At 45.4% G+C, this 14,187-nt stretch overlaps 3 protein-coding genes across 3 annotated transcripts; all 3 read left to right on the forward strand.

Annotated features, from left to right (window-relative positions):
• Positions 1–6,171: 6,171 nt before the first annotated feature.
• MAN2 (Mannan endo-1,4-beta-mannosidase) lies at positions 6,172–7,722 on the forward strand (the record flags this gene model as incomplete). Its single annotated transcript, XM_031147749.1, has 3 exons — positions 6,172–6,732; positions 6,780–7,083; positions 7,139–7,722. The coding sequence occupies 3 exons, from the start codon at positions 6,172–6,174 to the stop codon at positions 7,720–7,722; spliced, it is 1,449 nt and encodes a 482-aa protein (XP_031006924.1).
• Positions 7,723–12,148: 4,426 nt separating this feature from the next.
• LHYA1_G002776 (uncharacterized protein) lies at positions 12,149–12,428 on the forward strand (the record flags this gene model as incomplete). The annotated part of the gene is made up of 3 exons (XM_031147750.1): positions 12,149–12,186; positions 12,236–12,281; positions 12,327–12,428. 3 exons carry the CDS (start codon positions 12,149–12,151, stop codon positions 12,426–12,428), a joined length of 186 nt encoding a protein of 61 aa, XP_031006913.1.
• Positions 12,429–12,469: 41 nt separating this feature from the next.
• On the forward strand, positions 12,470–13,191 carry SPAC823.07 (PER1-like protein; the record flags this gene model as incomplete). The annotated part of the gene is made up of 2 exons (XM_031147751.1): positions 12,470–13,086; positions 13,137–13,191. The coding sequence occupies 2 exons, from the start codon at positions 12,470–12,472 to the stop codon at positions 13,189–13,191; spliced, it is 672 nt and encodes a 223-aa protein (XP_031006914.1).
• Between the last annotated feature and the right edge of the window lie 996 nt (positions 13,192–14,187).

Genomic DNA, 14,187 nt, shown 5'->3' on the forward strand with positions numbered 1-14,187 from the left:
AAAAGCCTTACGCCTTTTTTGGGAGGGAAATATGTTGTATATAAATTTGTTGTTTGTTGCAACTTTGGGACCCAGCCCGCGCCGGCAGTGGCGTCCGGTACGAAAGCGACCTCTAGTCTTCGCACATTGATGAAGAAACAGAATAACGATTACTCCTACTTTAGCTTGCAACTGAAACTTTTTTTTTATGCCAGGAATCCCACGCCATGCAAGCAAAATACCCCGAATAACTTTATTTCCACGTCGACGCCAACGCTACGATCATATTAGTGAACTGCTTGTGGTAAAGACCAATTGCGCCGGTGTACCTTCTCTTTTTTCAAGCGGTTGAAATCTGGGATTTTCCCACGGCTTTCTCAATTAGTGCGGAGCGATGTAGCTTTTCGGGCATGGTGAAGGTCTCGTGTGTTGGTAGGTCCCTTCCAATTCCAAATTAAGAACGACTAAACCATCAAATCGAGACCATATGCACCTAACAAGGAACATAGCTAGAAATATTTCTTAACATAACGTCAGAAATGCGTGAGTCACTGTGAGTCACTTGCTCGATTAGTATGATCTAGGAGTATAAGAGATAATCTCCTCCCCTCTCATTTCGACTTTCCTTTCTTCCTTTTACATATATTTCTTCAACCAAAAGGTTGAACTTTGACTTGATCCTTACTTCAATTCATACCCACTTTAGTGCATACGTCACTGGATACTTCTATAAGTACATCCTCACCTCAGTCCATCTCCATCTACCCTACTAACCATACATCAGTATATCCTTGCGTCACTGCATACTCGACTCACTGAATACTCATATCAGTATATCCATACTTATGTTAGTACATCCTCACATGGTTCCATCCTCACTTCAGTCCATCCCCATCTACCCTACCCTACTAACCATATATCAGTATAACCTCACGTGACTACATACTCACGTCACTGCATCACTGGATTACTGGATCTTCGAATCATACGGTATTCATTACAACATCACAATGGGGTTTCAAGATCACTATGCAGTACTCGGCCTTGAGTCAACCTGCACTTCCAAAGACATTACGAAGAGTTATCGAAAGCTTGCTCTCAAGCACCACCCTGACAAGAATGAGGGCAACCCCAAGGCCACCAAGATCTTTCAAAAGATTTCGAACGCCCACTATGTGCTCAAAGATGAAATTGCGCGTCAAAGATATGACATTCACTACCAACAACGCAAGCAAGGATTTCGTCACGAGGAACAAGCACCTCAACAACCTCAGCCACGTGAAGCTTCCCCCGAGTCTGTGCACTTGGACGAACTTCTGAACAAAATGGCCATGATTTCATCGGTCATCCAAATCCAAAGAGAAGAAGCTCAACGACTCGAGGAAATGTGGTAGCAAGTCTAGATGGGAATCATCCCAGAACAATTTCAGGACTTCGTCGACTTTGGCGGCGACAACGATGAAGTGAAGATCAGTATCCTCAACGAGCTCACCAAGAGCATCTATGAGCTTACACCAAAGATGAGCAAGGCTAAGGCCCTAGCTGCTGAGATTTTCGCTCAAATCGAAGAGCTCCGGAAGCAAGTTTGAAACAACACATCAAGCATGACAGTCCACAAGGACCCGAGCTCACCGATCAATCTACGGGGGGGGGGAAACGAGAGTACCTCGGAACAAAAGCCCGATTATCAACGGCACCAAAGACCTACTATGGCATCGTCAATCTTCTGCGCCTCGAAGCTGCGGGAAATGACAATTCGATAACATCACTACGTCAGGTGATTTCTATCAACAATCCAACCCATTTAATCGGTATACGGAATATGTCTCTACAAGTTGACCACATCCTTGGAGACTCACTATCAAATCTCTGCGCCTCGAAGCTGCGGGAAACGATATCGATAACGTTCATCAATCAGATGATTTCTATCAACAACGCCTATTTCGGTACGGCACAAAACAAAACAAAAATCTGGCCCAGAGACTGTCACTCTCGCCTCCAAAATCCTACAATGGATCCACAAAAGAACCACCCTCGGATTATTTCTCCAGGGATCAAACACAAGCCCATCATCGATGGCATTCCACAAAAAAAATCCAGTTGAAATCACAACTCCAAAGCAAACATCATGCTTCACAAAGTCCATTAATAGTGGCATCCATCCACAAACAAACAACAAGTTGGCCAACAACTTTCCGCCAACGGTTCAAGTCGCAGTACACATATCTCCTTACCAACACAACGGCATCCAAATCTGGCATCAAGCCCATTCACAATGTGGCAATCCACCAACAAACAAAACAAACAATTCAGAACCCATCCTGCTCCGCTAATGGTTCAAGGCGCAGTAGCCCTCCTTACCATAATAGCGTTCACATTACCACAAACAAAACAAACAACAATTCAGAGCCCCATTATGCTCCGCCAGGTTCAAGTCGCAGAACAACTGCTTACCAACGGTGTTCACATCTCTCACCCACCACCCACCAACTTCTCAAGCCACAGACCAGAAAAACACATTTTCTCTACAAAGTCGAGACCTCGTCAGAACAGCAATCAATGAATGATCGTCGTTAGGCCACTGAGACTGGGTGGGAGATCTTCACATTCAAACATGGATTAAAGCCGGGTCACCCTTTGGGTCATCGTAAGTACAAACATATCTTTGATGCGATGACAAGATACTAATTCTGGTACTAGAAAACAACACACAAATTAGCAGACACGACATGCTCCAAACACAATATACTTCAATCAAGGTCACTCTACGATCTTAGTAAGTACTTACCTCCTTCTCATACCAAGCTCAATATACTAACAGTACTTCTAGAAACAAAACAAAACACCAAGACTGGCTGGCTATCGTCACCCCACTTCTCGTTGAAGATATCCATCAATGTCAACAAAGCAACCCACTTTACGTCAAACAATCAACACAAAAAAGCTCTTCTTATCGGAATTTGTCAAGCTAGGAAACTCATGTCTCCAGGACACACGGGCACGGAATTTGGGTCTACAGAAACCCGGGGTGGATCAGGAATGAATAATGTTTGAAACCCCCAAACCATGCCTTCGTAATACCATGCCATAACGTCGTGACCGTGACCTGTGACCTTAGCTATGAGACGATCACGGAGTACGCAGCCTTCCCTCTCAAACCACAGCACCACGATCACCACAATGCGAAACTCAAGAACCGTATCCCCCATCTTGTGCATATACAAGAGCATCCGCTGACTACTATGCCCCAAAGCCCCGACTCGACTAGTTTATGGAGTAGCCGCCTAGCTATTCTATATAAATACACTTGGAAGACAGGTCTGGGGAGGCTTTCAAGTCAGGATAAGAGGGCCATTCTCAGCTACTCAGTTTCAATTTGTTTTTTGAAGGCAGGACTTTTTTTTTGTATGCGTTATGATGTCAGCTATATCAAGAGCGCTTGCGCATTGAGTCCAAAGTGCGTAAATAGACTTATAGCCATAGATTGACTGGACAAAATGCAGACTAGCAAACAAAGTCTTTACTCTCCTACTTTACTCCTCCCATCAAGACTCTTTCAAATGCTTTGGGATTTCTCTATCCTACCTGAATCCCGCCATTACTCCGCAGTATTTGCAACTCAGTCTTTCTCTCGGGGACAGTCAATTATTCGCCGACTTCCGTTGAGCTTTCTAAAAGGCGATCGCTGGCAGATGTGGTGCCACTTCTATGCTCTCTCTTTCCAGAGTTTCCTATTAGAAGCTGTAGAATCTAGAACATTACAAGGACTCTCGCGAGACTGCGAGATCTTTTGGACCGGAAGAGAATCGTACCACTTGGCGTGATCATCGTTCGATTGTCAGAGCATGTTTTGTGCTTACTTCGGGCCTACTTAATAGCCTACCCTACCATAAATACGTTTATTTTCCACTTGGGAAGTTGGAAGAAGTAAGAGATTGACGGAAGTGTGACGAGAGGAAGCATATTGACGAGTTGGTTGTGAAGTTGCATCTCGAGAGTCGAGTCGTGACTCGACAGGACAGTGGGAAACTACGCACTGCCTGTAGATCTGAGGACATGAATATCTTCCGACTATTGAACCTTGATAATCAATGGCGCTTTTATACTGCTGAATCATGAAATTGTGGTCTGATTTTGATACCTAATTTTGAAACACTGGAACACTTCTCAAGATTATGGTCTGATGAGGCATGGGCCAGAACAACCTGTATCAGATGACGCGGCCAGAACAATCCACATCCCATGTGTAGATTTTGTATTGTAAAGGGGGTGGAAACATCGAATCGTACCCCTCTCTTATGCTTGGTAACACAATTCAGTAAAAAGACCAATTAGATAGCGGCTTCATCCTAGCCGTATCCGTATAGACAACTTGCAGGGGTTTGATGTAATATGTCCACCCCCTCAGTGACGATTGATTACTCAAAACGTTCATGTTTGGGGAGGGGGCACATGGGACAGGATCGTCTGATAATGAATAGATGGTGATGGCTTCGCTTTCTGCAACACTGTCGCTAATCGTTCTTTATCTACTTCACACTGACGGCTCTTAGGCCTTGATTCTCAAAGGCCCTTGGGGCTGTCAACTGTGAAGTCTTGAAAATATGCACAAAATGACCCAGAATCCGGGCTGGAAGGGCGAAATGAGATCTGGAGGACAGAAGACTGAGCTTCCAGAGCCAAATGATCTTGTGTTCCTCGCAGATCAAGGTCTCTTGGTCAGTCCCCTCGCTTCTCTGTGTGCCAAAATGCAACCAACAACTGACCTACGTACCATATAAAGGCGATGGATATCTACAAGATCGGAGATTTCAACGCAGCAAAGAATATGGGAGAAGAACTGATTCAGTTACTACGCCAAAAGGGACTGAGTCTTTTCCGCCGGGCCATCATCGAACTCCTCATCTCCGAGGTCTCGAACGGTAGGCTTTCTGGCGACAACTACAGCGATCCGCGGGCGCATGCGTTTGAGAGTATGCAGATTCTGGCCAAGCTGTGGGAGTATGGCATTCCTCCGGATCTAGAGAGCGCTGTGCAGTTTGTGGAGCTGCGGGCTCAGAAAATAGGTATGCCGTATGTGGAGGAGAGGGTGAGAGAGGAGGCAGGATGGAGGAAGGAAAGCTCAGAGGGTAAGGATACATGAGCATGCAGTATTCCCTTGGGTTGAACATATATGAACTTCCCATACAAGATGGAAGACGGCTATGAAGTAAAGCCTCAGGAAGCTTCGGATATCGTAAGGATGCAGAATGACTGGAAACTAGAAATGTTCCGTTCTGTTGACTCTCAACAGGACTGGAGGCGGCTCGAAGCGGTGAGATGACTTTTCGGGTAGAAATGATACGATACAGCTACAAGTGCAAACACTAGGACGATTTGAGCAAAAAACTTGTGAGAATTATGAAAAGACTGCTGTTTATGATAATTTACAAATGTGTTTACTTCGTCTGTGCTAGCCTTGCTTTTACAATTCTCTCCACATCTTCTGAGGTACCAAGCCAAGTACCGGGTAACCCGTCCCATATTACCCCCACTATTGACAAACTGTTTGTCCGCACGCTATGCCTGATTCAGAGCTACCCGTAAGAACTTCCATCGACAACTCCTCCTCTTCTCCATGGCAAAGTCATTATCTCTGAACATTTAGAGTCTCTTACTACACATTCTGCGTCTTGAACCTAATCATTTGTTGCTCTACAGAGCGATACTAATTCCCCCATATAGAGCGGAAGCATTTCTTCCGGGTCAAGTGGCTTTTCCTCTTGTCCTTAGGCTTTCTTATTTATCCGTCCCGTTTCGGTCCGCAATCTCTTTCATACCTTTCTACTCTCTTATTATTACCAGGATGATCTTCTATAGGCCCTCGTGTTGGGTTTTCCGCAGATCTGGTACCTGAAAGCTCTCCCAAAGGCCATGGAGTTCCATTAATGTACAGTAAACCCCGCGTTAGTGCAGGAGACGCGGGATACCCCTCATTCACCACACATCATTCTATCTTCAAGCTTCCTTTCCCATTCGTTGCTTCATCCGATAATTGTCACCTCCCAGGGTTATAAATGCCCATGTCATTTTCGGCGAGATCATCCCGAGATGAATGACTTCATCTGGCAGAGAAAAAGTGTACTTATGGTCCTTGAAAAGGTTGTTTTCAATTCTTGAATTTTGGTTATGTTATCCTAAGTTTTACCGATAATGTCTGCTAGATATCTCCCGTTGTTTGCCTTATTAGCCCTCACTGTAGCAGCTTCAAACGTACCCTCTCAGGCATCCTCCGATGTCCAACCCATTGCTTCGGCTTTCAGCTCTATTCTTTCTCAACATGCGCCCTTGACGCCACAGATCCTTCAGACACTACTTGAGCCCAACAAAGTTAACTTGGCACGTAATTCATACGTGTACAGAGAAGGGACAACTCTCAAGCTCTTGGGAGACAAGTACACTGCGAGTGGGGCAAATGTATACTGGCTTGGATTAGACGAGAATGTAATTCCGCCAGAGGGCGAGCCATTCTATGCACCGTTGAACGCAAGTTACCCCACACCTGGCAGAGTGACAGAGGCAATGGCTACCTTGGTCATGATGGGTGCTCGTTTGATCCGGAGCCAGACTCTTGGGGTGAGTACTGGCAACCCATTGAGCTTGATGCCAAAACTAGGGGTGTACAATGAGGATGCGTTCAAGACCATAGACTGGGCAGTGTTCCAGGCTCGGCAGCACGGATTGAGGATTATGGCTCCCCTTACTGATGACTACGTATGTTATCACAATTTTGAGTGGCTCAGCTAAACTAATGGGAATAGGACTACTACCATGGGGGAAAGTTCAACTTTCTGCGTTGGAGAGGGTTCAACATCTCTGGTAGCGATAAACCTCTGCCTCCAGATACCTTGCAATTCTATACCAACGAGACTATAATCAGCGATTTCAAAGATTATATCAGACATCTCTTGACTCATGTCAATCAATACACCGGGATTACCTATGCCGAGGACCCCACGATCATCGGCTACGAAACAGGCAATGAGCTCAATGGAATTATATGGGCTGACAAAGATGTCCCTAACGAGTGGACGAAGGAGATCTGTCAATATATCAAAAAGCTTGGTGGGGAATCCTGCATTATCTGGATATATGCACAGCCGCTGACGAATTGGATTAGGGCCGAAGAAACTCTGCATTGACGGGACGTATGGTGTCAACAGCACGCATTTTGACGTCAAAGAAGTCGATATCTTTTCCAATCATTACTACCCCCTCAACAATACCATCCTTCAAGATGACATAGCGATAGTCGAAGAAGCGGATCGCGTATACCTAGCTGGCGAGATCGACTGGAGAGGTAACAGTGGTGACTCCTTGGCTAGCTTCTACGATACCATTCTGGCAAAGCAGAATGCAAGTAATCCAGTAGTTGCAGGCAGTTTATTTTGGAGTCTGTTTGGGCATGATGTTCCTGATTGCTCAGTAAGTGCTCCTCATTTTTTTGATGCATTTGATTTCTGTGGAATGCGATCTCGCAAGGCAGGGCTGATGACAGCTGAACAGAAATACGTTGATCATTCGGATGGCCTCACACTGCAGTATGGAAACCCGAAGAACACGGAACAAAACAATACGCAGATAAGTACGATTAGGCAGCATTACTTTGCAATGCAGGGTATCACGGTGGATAGCTATTTGCCGGCTGTGGCATGTCCTCATGGTTATGTGCCGGGCTACGAAGCTGAGTATACTTATGTGTAAGCGTGGGGCAAGGGTTGGAGCAAGGCAATGATGTAATGTTCTTGTATTTGCTTGTTCCAATGGTGCGGTTGTGAAAGTCTGCGTTTTGGGTTGAAGGTACGGCTGAATTAAGATGTGGCAGGCGATTTTTATACTCGTGGCGGGCTGTGGCTCCAACACAATTCTACATGTGAAGTACCTTGCAGAGCTTATATGCAGGATATACTAGCGTGGTACTAAGAGCGAAGGCCCTACCGTATTGGTGCCAAGCCTTACGAGGAGGTGGTACACGTGACACCCCCCTGAAGGAGTTTTATCATATAACTGAAAACCAAAGTGTAGACTTTAAGATTTTAGAAATAAAACTACCATGAATCCCCAAGAGAAGCGTATGTGTGCACTAATTACGAAGCATACGATTAGCCACTTCACGCCAGTCGCCCACCCCAATCAGCTTTCTGGCCATCGTAGAGACTTTCGCGATAACCCATCCCTCCAAATATCTTCTTCACGCAAGTTGGCCTTTGAAATAGAAATCCGTATGCCAAGCCCAGCCCTCGATCTAAGTCTGCAAAAAACAACCCTCTTCCCCTGCGAATAACGTGGTAAATATTGAATGGCTATAGAGGATTAGCATAAGCCCTTATAATGTATAAGTAGCTGGGCATACCTTGAAATATGTTTTATCTACATAGAGTCTCCAACTAAAGGAGCCTTAGTCTCTTTCTCTTCTTTCCAACACTGTGAATCCTTTCAAGGATCTCACCCCTCGAAATAAAGGCATCTCTTCGCTCATTTGGAGTTAGAATCTGATCTGGTGTTTGCTGCGACACGGGATTTTGGAAGCCTAGAGGTGTCGGTAGGCCCGGAGGTGTCAAAGACTCCTTAACTTGGTTGTATGTGAAAGGGTTTTCTGATCCGGTATCCATGCCATTCTGTTCCTCGAGTGCGCGTGTCTTTTGGGGGAGCTTCGTCTCAGGCTCCTTGCTAGCTTGTTTGGACTTCGAAGTAGTATCTTCCAAAGATGGGAACGGCGAGGGCTATGGCTTCTGGCCTTCGGGGAGTTGAGAAGATGGAGTTGAAACACTATGAGGTGCATCTCCAGATAGCATATCAGAATTATTTGTGGTGGTTGGAAGGATATCTTTGACCTCAAACTCACTGGAAAGCGTTCTTTTGTTCAGGTCCGATGTCAACTCCTCGGTCTTTTCATCAAGCGCAGTCACCTGCTTCCTTTTGATCGCAATCTCATCCTGTTTGACCGCAATCACCTCGTAATCGATTGCAATCTCCTTTTTTAACGCCTTCTTCTCCTCTGCCGTGGCCTTCAGGATAGCTTGGATCTCTTGCTTCCTATCGCTGGGGCCTGTCTCGTTTGGGGCGATAGATGCTACATATGACTGTTAGTGATCAAGGAAGTGTTTGCCATTCAAGTTTCATGCTTACCCATGGTAGTCGAGGACGGGTGATGAGCAAGGCTCTGAAGTTCCAGAATGCGGTATTAGCGAAGGAACTGAAAGCGATAGTGGTAAACTATCAGTGTCGACTTGTGATGTAGGTAATGAGGGCTCTGATGGGTGTGGTATGTCTGTGGATCTTGGGAAGATGATGATGATGATGTGGCTACTGCGGGAGTTCCTGCAATGTCTAGAGTTGGGACATGAGGTGGTGTGGTGTTGGGTAAAGGAGGTGAAGGAGGTGACACGTTGCCTTCTCTTGTAATTGAATATGAGCTCGCCCGTGAGGTCACATTCACTTTGTAACTATGCAGTACGGCCTTTCTTGCAGGTAACGGGTATGGGGGCTTGTCCAAAATGTATCTTTCGAGATTCACTTCGGATCGGTGCACAATATATTCTCCAGCATGCTCGGCGTCTGCTGCTATGTGCTTCTCTGTAATCTCCAGGTTTTCTGCTATTAGGCGTTGTTTATTTAAACTCTCTCGAAGAGCTTCATGCTCCTCATAAAGCTGAACAACTAGTCGCTCATCCGAGGCTGCCATGAGAGACCAATGGTGCCATAGGTACCTAGGAGAACAACCTTCTGTTGTCTGCTCTCTTTGAATCTGTTTCGCTTGCCAAGTTGTTGCCGCCATTGCTGGCATGTTACGCTTGATGGAAGGGCCAGCTATAGGACATGGCATACCGACCAGACTTCTGCAAGTCTATCTAGGATGTCTCTTACTGAGAACAAGTGCTTTTCTCAAGTAAGTTTATATGCACTGTTCACGTTATCTTCGTCCACTTACACTCCTTTAGCAACCGGACAAGACGACGCTAGTGAACTCTTAACATTTCTTCTTCAGGGTCTTCAAATAGACCCCGAACGTGCTGCGCCGGCTGCCTCCCAACTGCCCGTGGCATCGCAGATACTTCTTCCTGCGGTAAAATAGACCAAGGTAGATATCGCAAACCTGTGTGAATGGGTGGGCAGTCCGGTGTCGTCCAGAATACGCACTGCGCCAACGACGTTTAATGTTCCACTCCGTCTGGCACATTATAAATTGGCACCGCTTTTCCTACTCACACCTCCGATGAAGAAGGCCATAAAACACCGTAGGAGTTGTGGAATTGTATCACTGAAGTTTTTGGATCTCCCCTTGGAAAACGAGTCTTACGAATAAGGTCGGCTGCATGTCGTGAAGAGGCCCCTGAATTTCGAGTATTTCCTGTTCTGCGTATGAATTTTGGACCTCTACTATCTTCTGACTTGATGCTTGCTAATGACCACCAGGTCCGAATACATCTTTTGATCTTAGCCCTGTTCACAAAAAGCCCCCAAGGAGAGGAGAAGAAAACCGAAGACAGCGAAATTTGAGTGAACTGGTTGTTGGGCGTCTGCCCCCAAACCTCCCCTTTCCCTTTGGGGTTTGTAAGTTTCATAAAAGGTTCACCATAGACATAATTTTCAGTCTTCGGGCTTTGCGATTCAGACTGAATCGGGCCTGCCTGTCATATTCGTGAACTCTTCCTCAAGCTCGACGCTCGCTCGTACTGCTATATGCCAAGTATGTCTCATCGAGAGCGCGTCTAAACAATTTTTGTCAGACTAGTCGTCCTTTCCATGTCTTTTATCCTTTGCCTTCGTAATTTTCACCTTCTTTCTTGTTATCTTTCAGTTCAGCAGGTTTTAGGCATCTAGGTTGCCACACAACGTTTCTTCATCTACTGGTTTGGCGTCAGTCTCCTGTACTGTTTAGTGCTGGCAGGAAGTATACATTTGCCGGACACATGTTTCACTGACTGCATGTCTTGATGATTGTAGTTCTTTTGTCTGTCTCTGATTTTCCTACCGGCTTCCTAATTGTAGTAGACCCAGTTGAGGACTATATGGCGCGGCACGTGTCTTGCATTTCTGTTTTGGCCGTCGATCGTTCTTCAAACAGTAGCTTGTTAAGGTACCCAAGTCACTGTCTTGATACCAGAACTATAGCGTGCGAGATATTGCTCGAGAGTACTAGAATATGTCCACGAGATGGTGATGGATTTGGCTCGAAGAAATTAGCTGGGATTTGGCGGAATGTTCCGACTGCCCCGCTTTAGGACTACACAGAAAACCTCAAAGGCAAGAATTTGCAGAATTTGCAATACCCTACCAGAACCAATTACTATTGTTCATGGCGTTTGCTAGATACTTTATTATATAATTGGGATGAACGAATGGTACGAATGGTAAAAATGAAGTTTTGAGTCTATGGTCTGGGATTTTCCCTACTTGTAGTGCATTTGAAAACTGCATGAATTAAAAATCTAGCATGAGTAGAAACAAGCCCAAGCTTACTTTTAAGTACACTTCTAAATAATAGTTTTACGAGTCCTAATAGCCTTTAGTCAAGCATACTGACCAGTACGGAGGTAGTTTTCTCGGTGTGATATGCGAAACAAGGCAAGGATCCTCTGGAAACGGCTAGTGCCTAGCTGATCTCTCATACCCGTATATATTAAAATAGCTGGCTTTCAATCAAAAATACCACTCAATGGGGCTGTAACTCAGTGGTAGAGTGCCTCGTTTGCATGACATTGTAGCAATACAATAAGAAGCTTCGATGAAGTCCGGCGTTCGGTATGTTATAACATTCGAAACAATTACCAGTTAGTTTGCTAACTTGTGACAGATCCGCCGCTGCTCCAAGATTTACCTTTTTGCCAATCCATTACCATTCTTTTGCAGTTCGTTGTGGTTGTGAAGCTTTTCTTTTGCGTTGGGGATGTCCCTTTCACCACTGCCGTGGAGTTTTGGATATGGATACCTCAAGGCTCAGGATAATAATTTCTGGCGCTAGGGAATAAGCGAGTGGATTTAAATAAGCGAGCTCACGTGAACTGCCCTTCCTTGCCGAAGTCTCCGGAAACCTTACAACATCATCCCGCGATGATTTTAAGACAACAGGTTGCTCGGCCCTTATGGCTTCTCTTTTTGGGCTTTACATCTCAAGTGTATGCCTCTTATGGAGACCAGCTACCTGAATTTCAAGAATGTGTTGAGGTACGGAATCCATCCTGGCATATCACAAAACCCTCTAATCAGATTTCAGGTCTGCAAACGCGAGAACTGTGGCAGCCGCGCAGTTACAACAATCCGTAAGTCAAAAACTCTGAATACATAGCATTTCTAACGCCCTTCAGCTCCCCTCCACCGACTCCTCCTATGGGACTGCCCCGCCGAATGCGATTATGCCTGCCAACACATCATCACCGATCGACGCGTCGCAGCAGATGAAGAGATAACTCAATTTCACGGGAAATGGCCCTTCTACCGTTTCCTAGGAATGCAAGAACCATTCTCGGTCTTCTTCTCCCTCCTTAACTTCCTCGCGCATCAAAATGGTCTCTCTAAAGTCACATCCAACATACCTGCGTCGTATCCATTGCGCAAGTACTATGTTCTTTTCGCGTACTTTGGAATGGTCAGCTGGATATTTAGCATGCTTTTTCACATGCGAGATTTCGAGTTTACAGAACAGCTGGACTATTTTGCTGCTGGGGCAAGCGTACTGTACGGCTTCTACTACACCCCGATCCGAATATTTCGAATGGACCAAGGTGGAAAGAAGACAAAATCAGTCCGGCGATTCTGGACGGTTCTCTGCCTGTCGATGTACGTGGCGCACGTTGCGTATTTGAAATTGTTCAATTGGGATTATACGTACAATATGGCAGCAAACGTGATACTAGGGGTCCTGCAGAACTCACTGTGGAGCTGGTTCAGTTTCAAGAAATACAGAAATTCGGGACGTCTTTGGGCTACATGGCCCGGTCTGGCGGTTGCGTGGATTATACTGGCGATGAGCTTGGAGCTGTTTGACTTCCCGCCGGTATGGGGTTGCCTTGATGCACACAGCCTGTGGCATTTGGGAACTGTTGGTCCTACAATGATTTGGTACAAGTAAGTGCATCAAAGGATCGGTTGAATGTGCTAGGCTAATGCTCATCTAGCTTTCTACTGAAGGACGCGCAAGACGATATTGCAGGAGAGCGACTGAAGGCTTGAACATAGGATGGATAGGAGGACGATACCCGAGTAGTACATATTATTAATGCTTAATGAAGGAGAAGTTATTTGAATCTGGGTTCAATTTCATCGCGAATTCTGACTGCGCCTAATGTAATCGGGAAAATGGGTTCACAAAGTCTGAAATCAGCACATACTTTTTATTTCTCGTACGATGGTTAGAAAGTATCTACACATCTTTCGATCTTCCATTTACTGTACCTAAGCTTGAAGTTTGCATCTCGTTATGATAATGGAAAGGGGACTCTTGAGGCAACTTTCGGTTTCCAAAGCGTCTTTGTTGCACGTCGCTCCGCTTGAACATCCCGCATTAGGAAATGGTTGGCAGGAGTGGTGTGATTTGATAGCATCATGGTGTCTTCCCAGTGGCAAGAAACCTCACGATGTACAAGTCATTCGTAAGAGCTAGGTTGTACCTACTGCTTTGAGAATTAATTTATTCTAACAAGTTCGGCGAAGAGCGAGCGTATCACGAGACTTTGATTTTGGGGAAGAGCTTGTTACACGAGGCGGCGGCTGTCTCTGAAATACCTCCCAAAATAGCCTTTTGAGCACGACCTTTGAGCAAAGGCCTTCTCCGTAGAACTGGCTTACGCTATCTATCTCGTGTCCTTGTGCTTTAATGGATATGTTGACGTCGACCGAAACCTCTCGGGCAATAGTAGCAAAGCAAAGGCAAGGAGATCTCACCCGCTGTAGTTTATTTTTACCTGCTTTTCTGTCTGTAATTTGTACCGAAAGTTCATCAATTCTAAATAAGAATAGCAAGTCGTTTAAAAATCTTCAAACTTCGATCGAGCATAAGATCTTAGGTCAAAATAGGTCGAACCCTAGACTCAAAACAGAGCAGCATTTGAGGAACTCTTCATCTTGAAGCCATTGAGTCCTTTTGAACTGATCGTTTGTCCGTGTTTATTTATTTGTTTGTTCACAGGAAATGCAACAAATTTTTCAAACTCCCTTTCCCAAATTCAG

This window comes from Lachnellula hyalina (assembly GCF_007821495.1).
Source record: "Lachnellula hyalina strain CBS 185.66 chromosome Unknown contig00036, whole genome shotgun sequence".
NCBI lineage: Eukaryota > Fungi > Ascomycota > Leotiomycetes > Helotiales > Lachnaceae > Lachnellula > Lachnellula hyalina.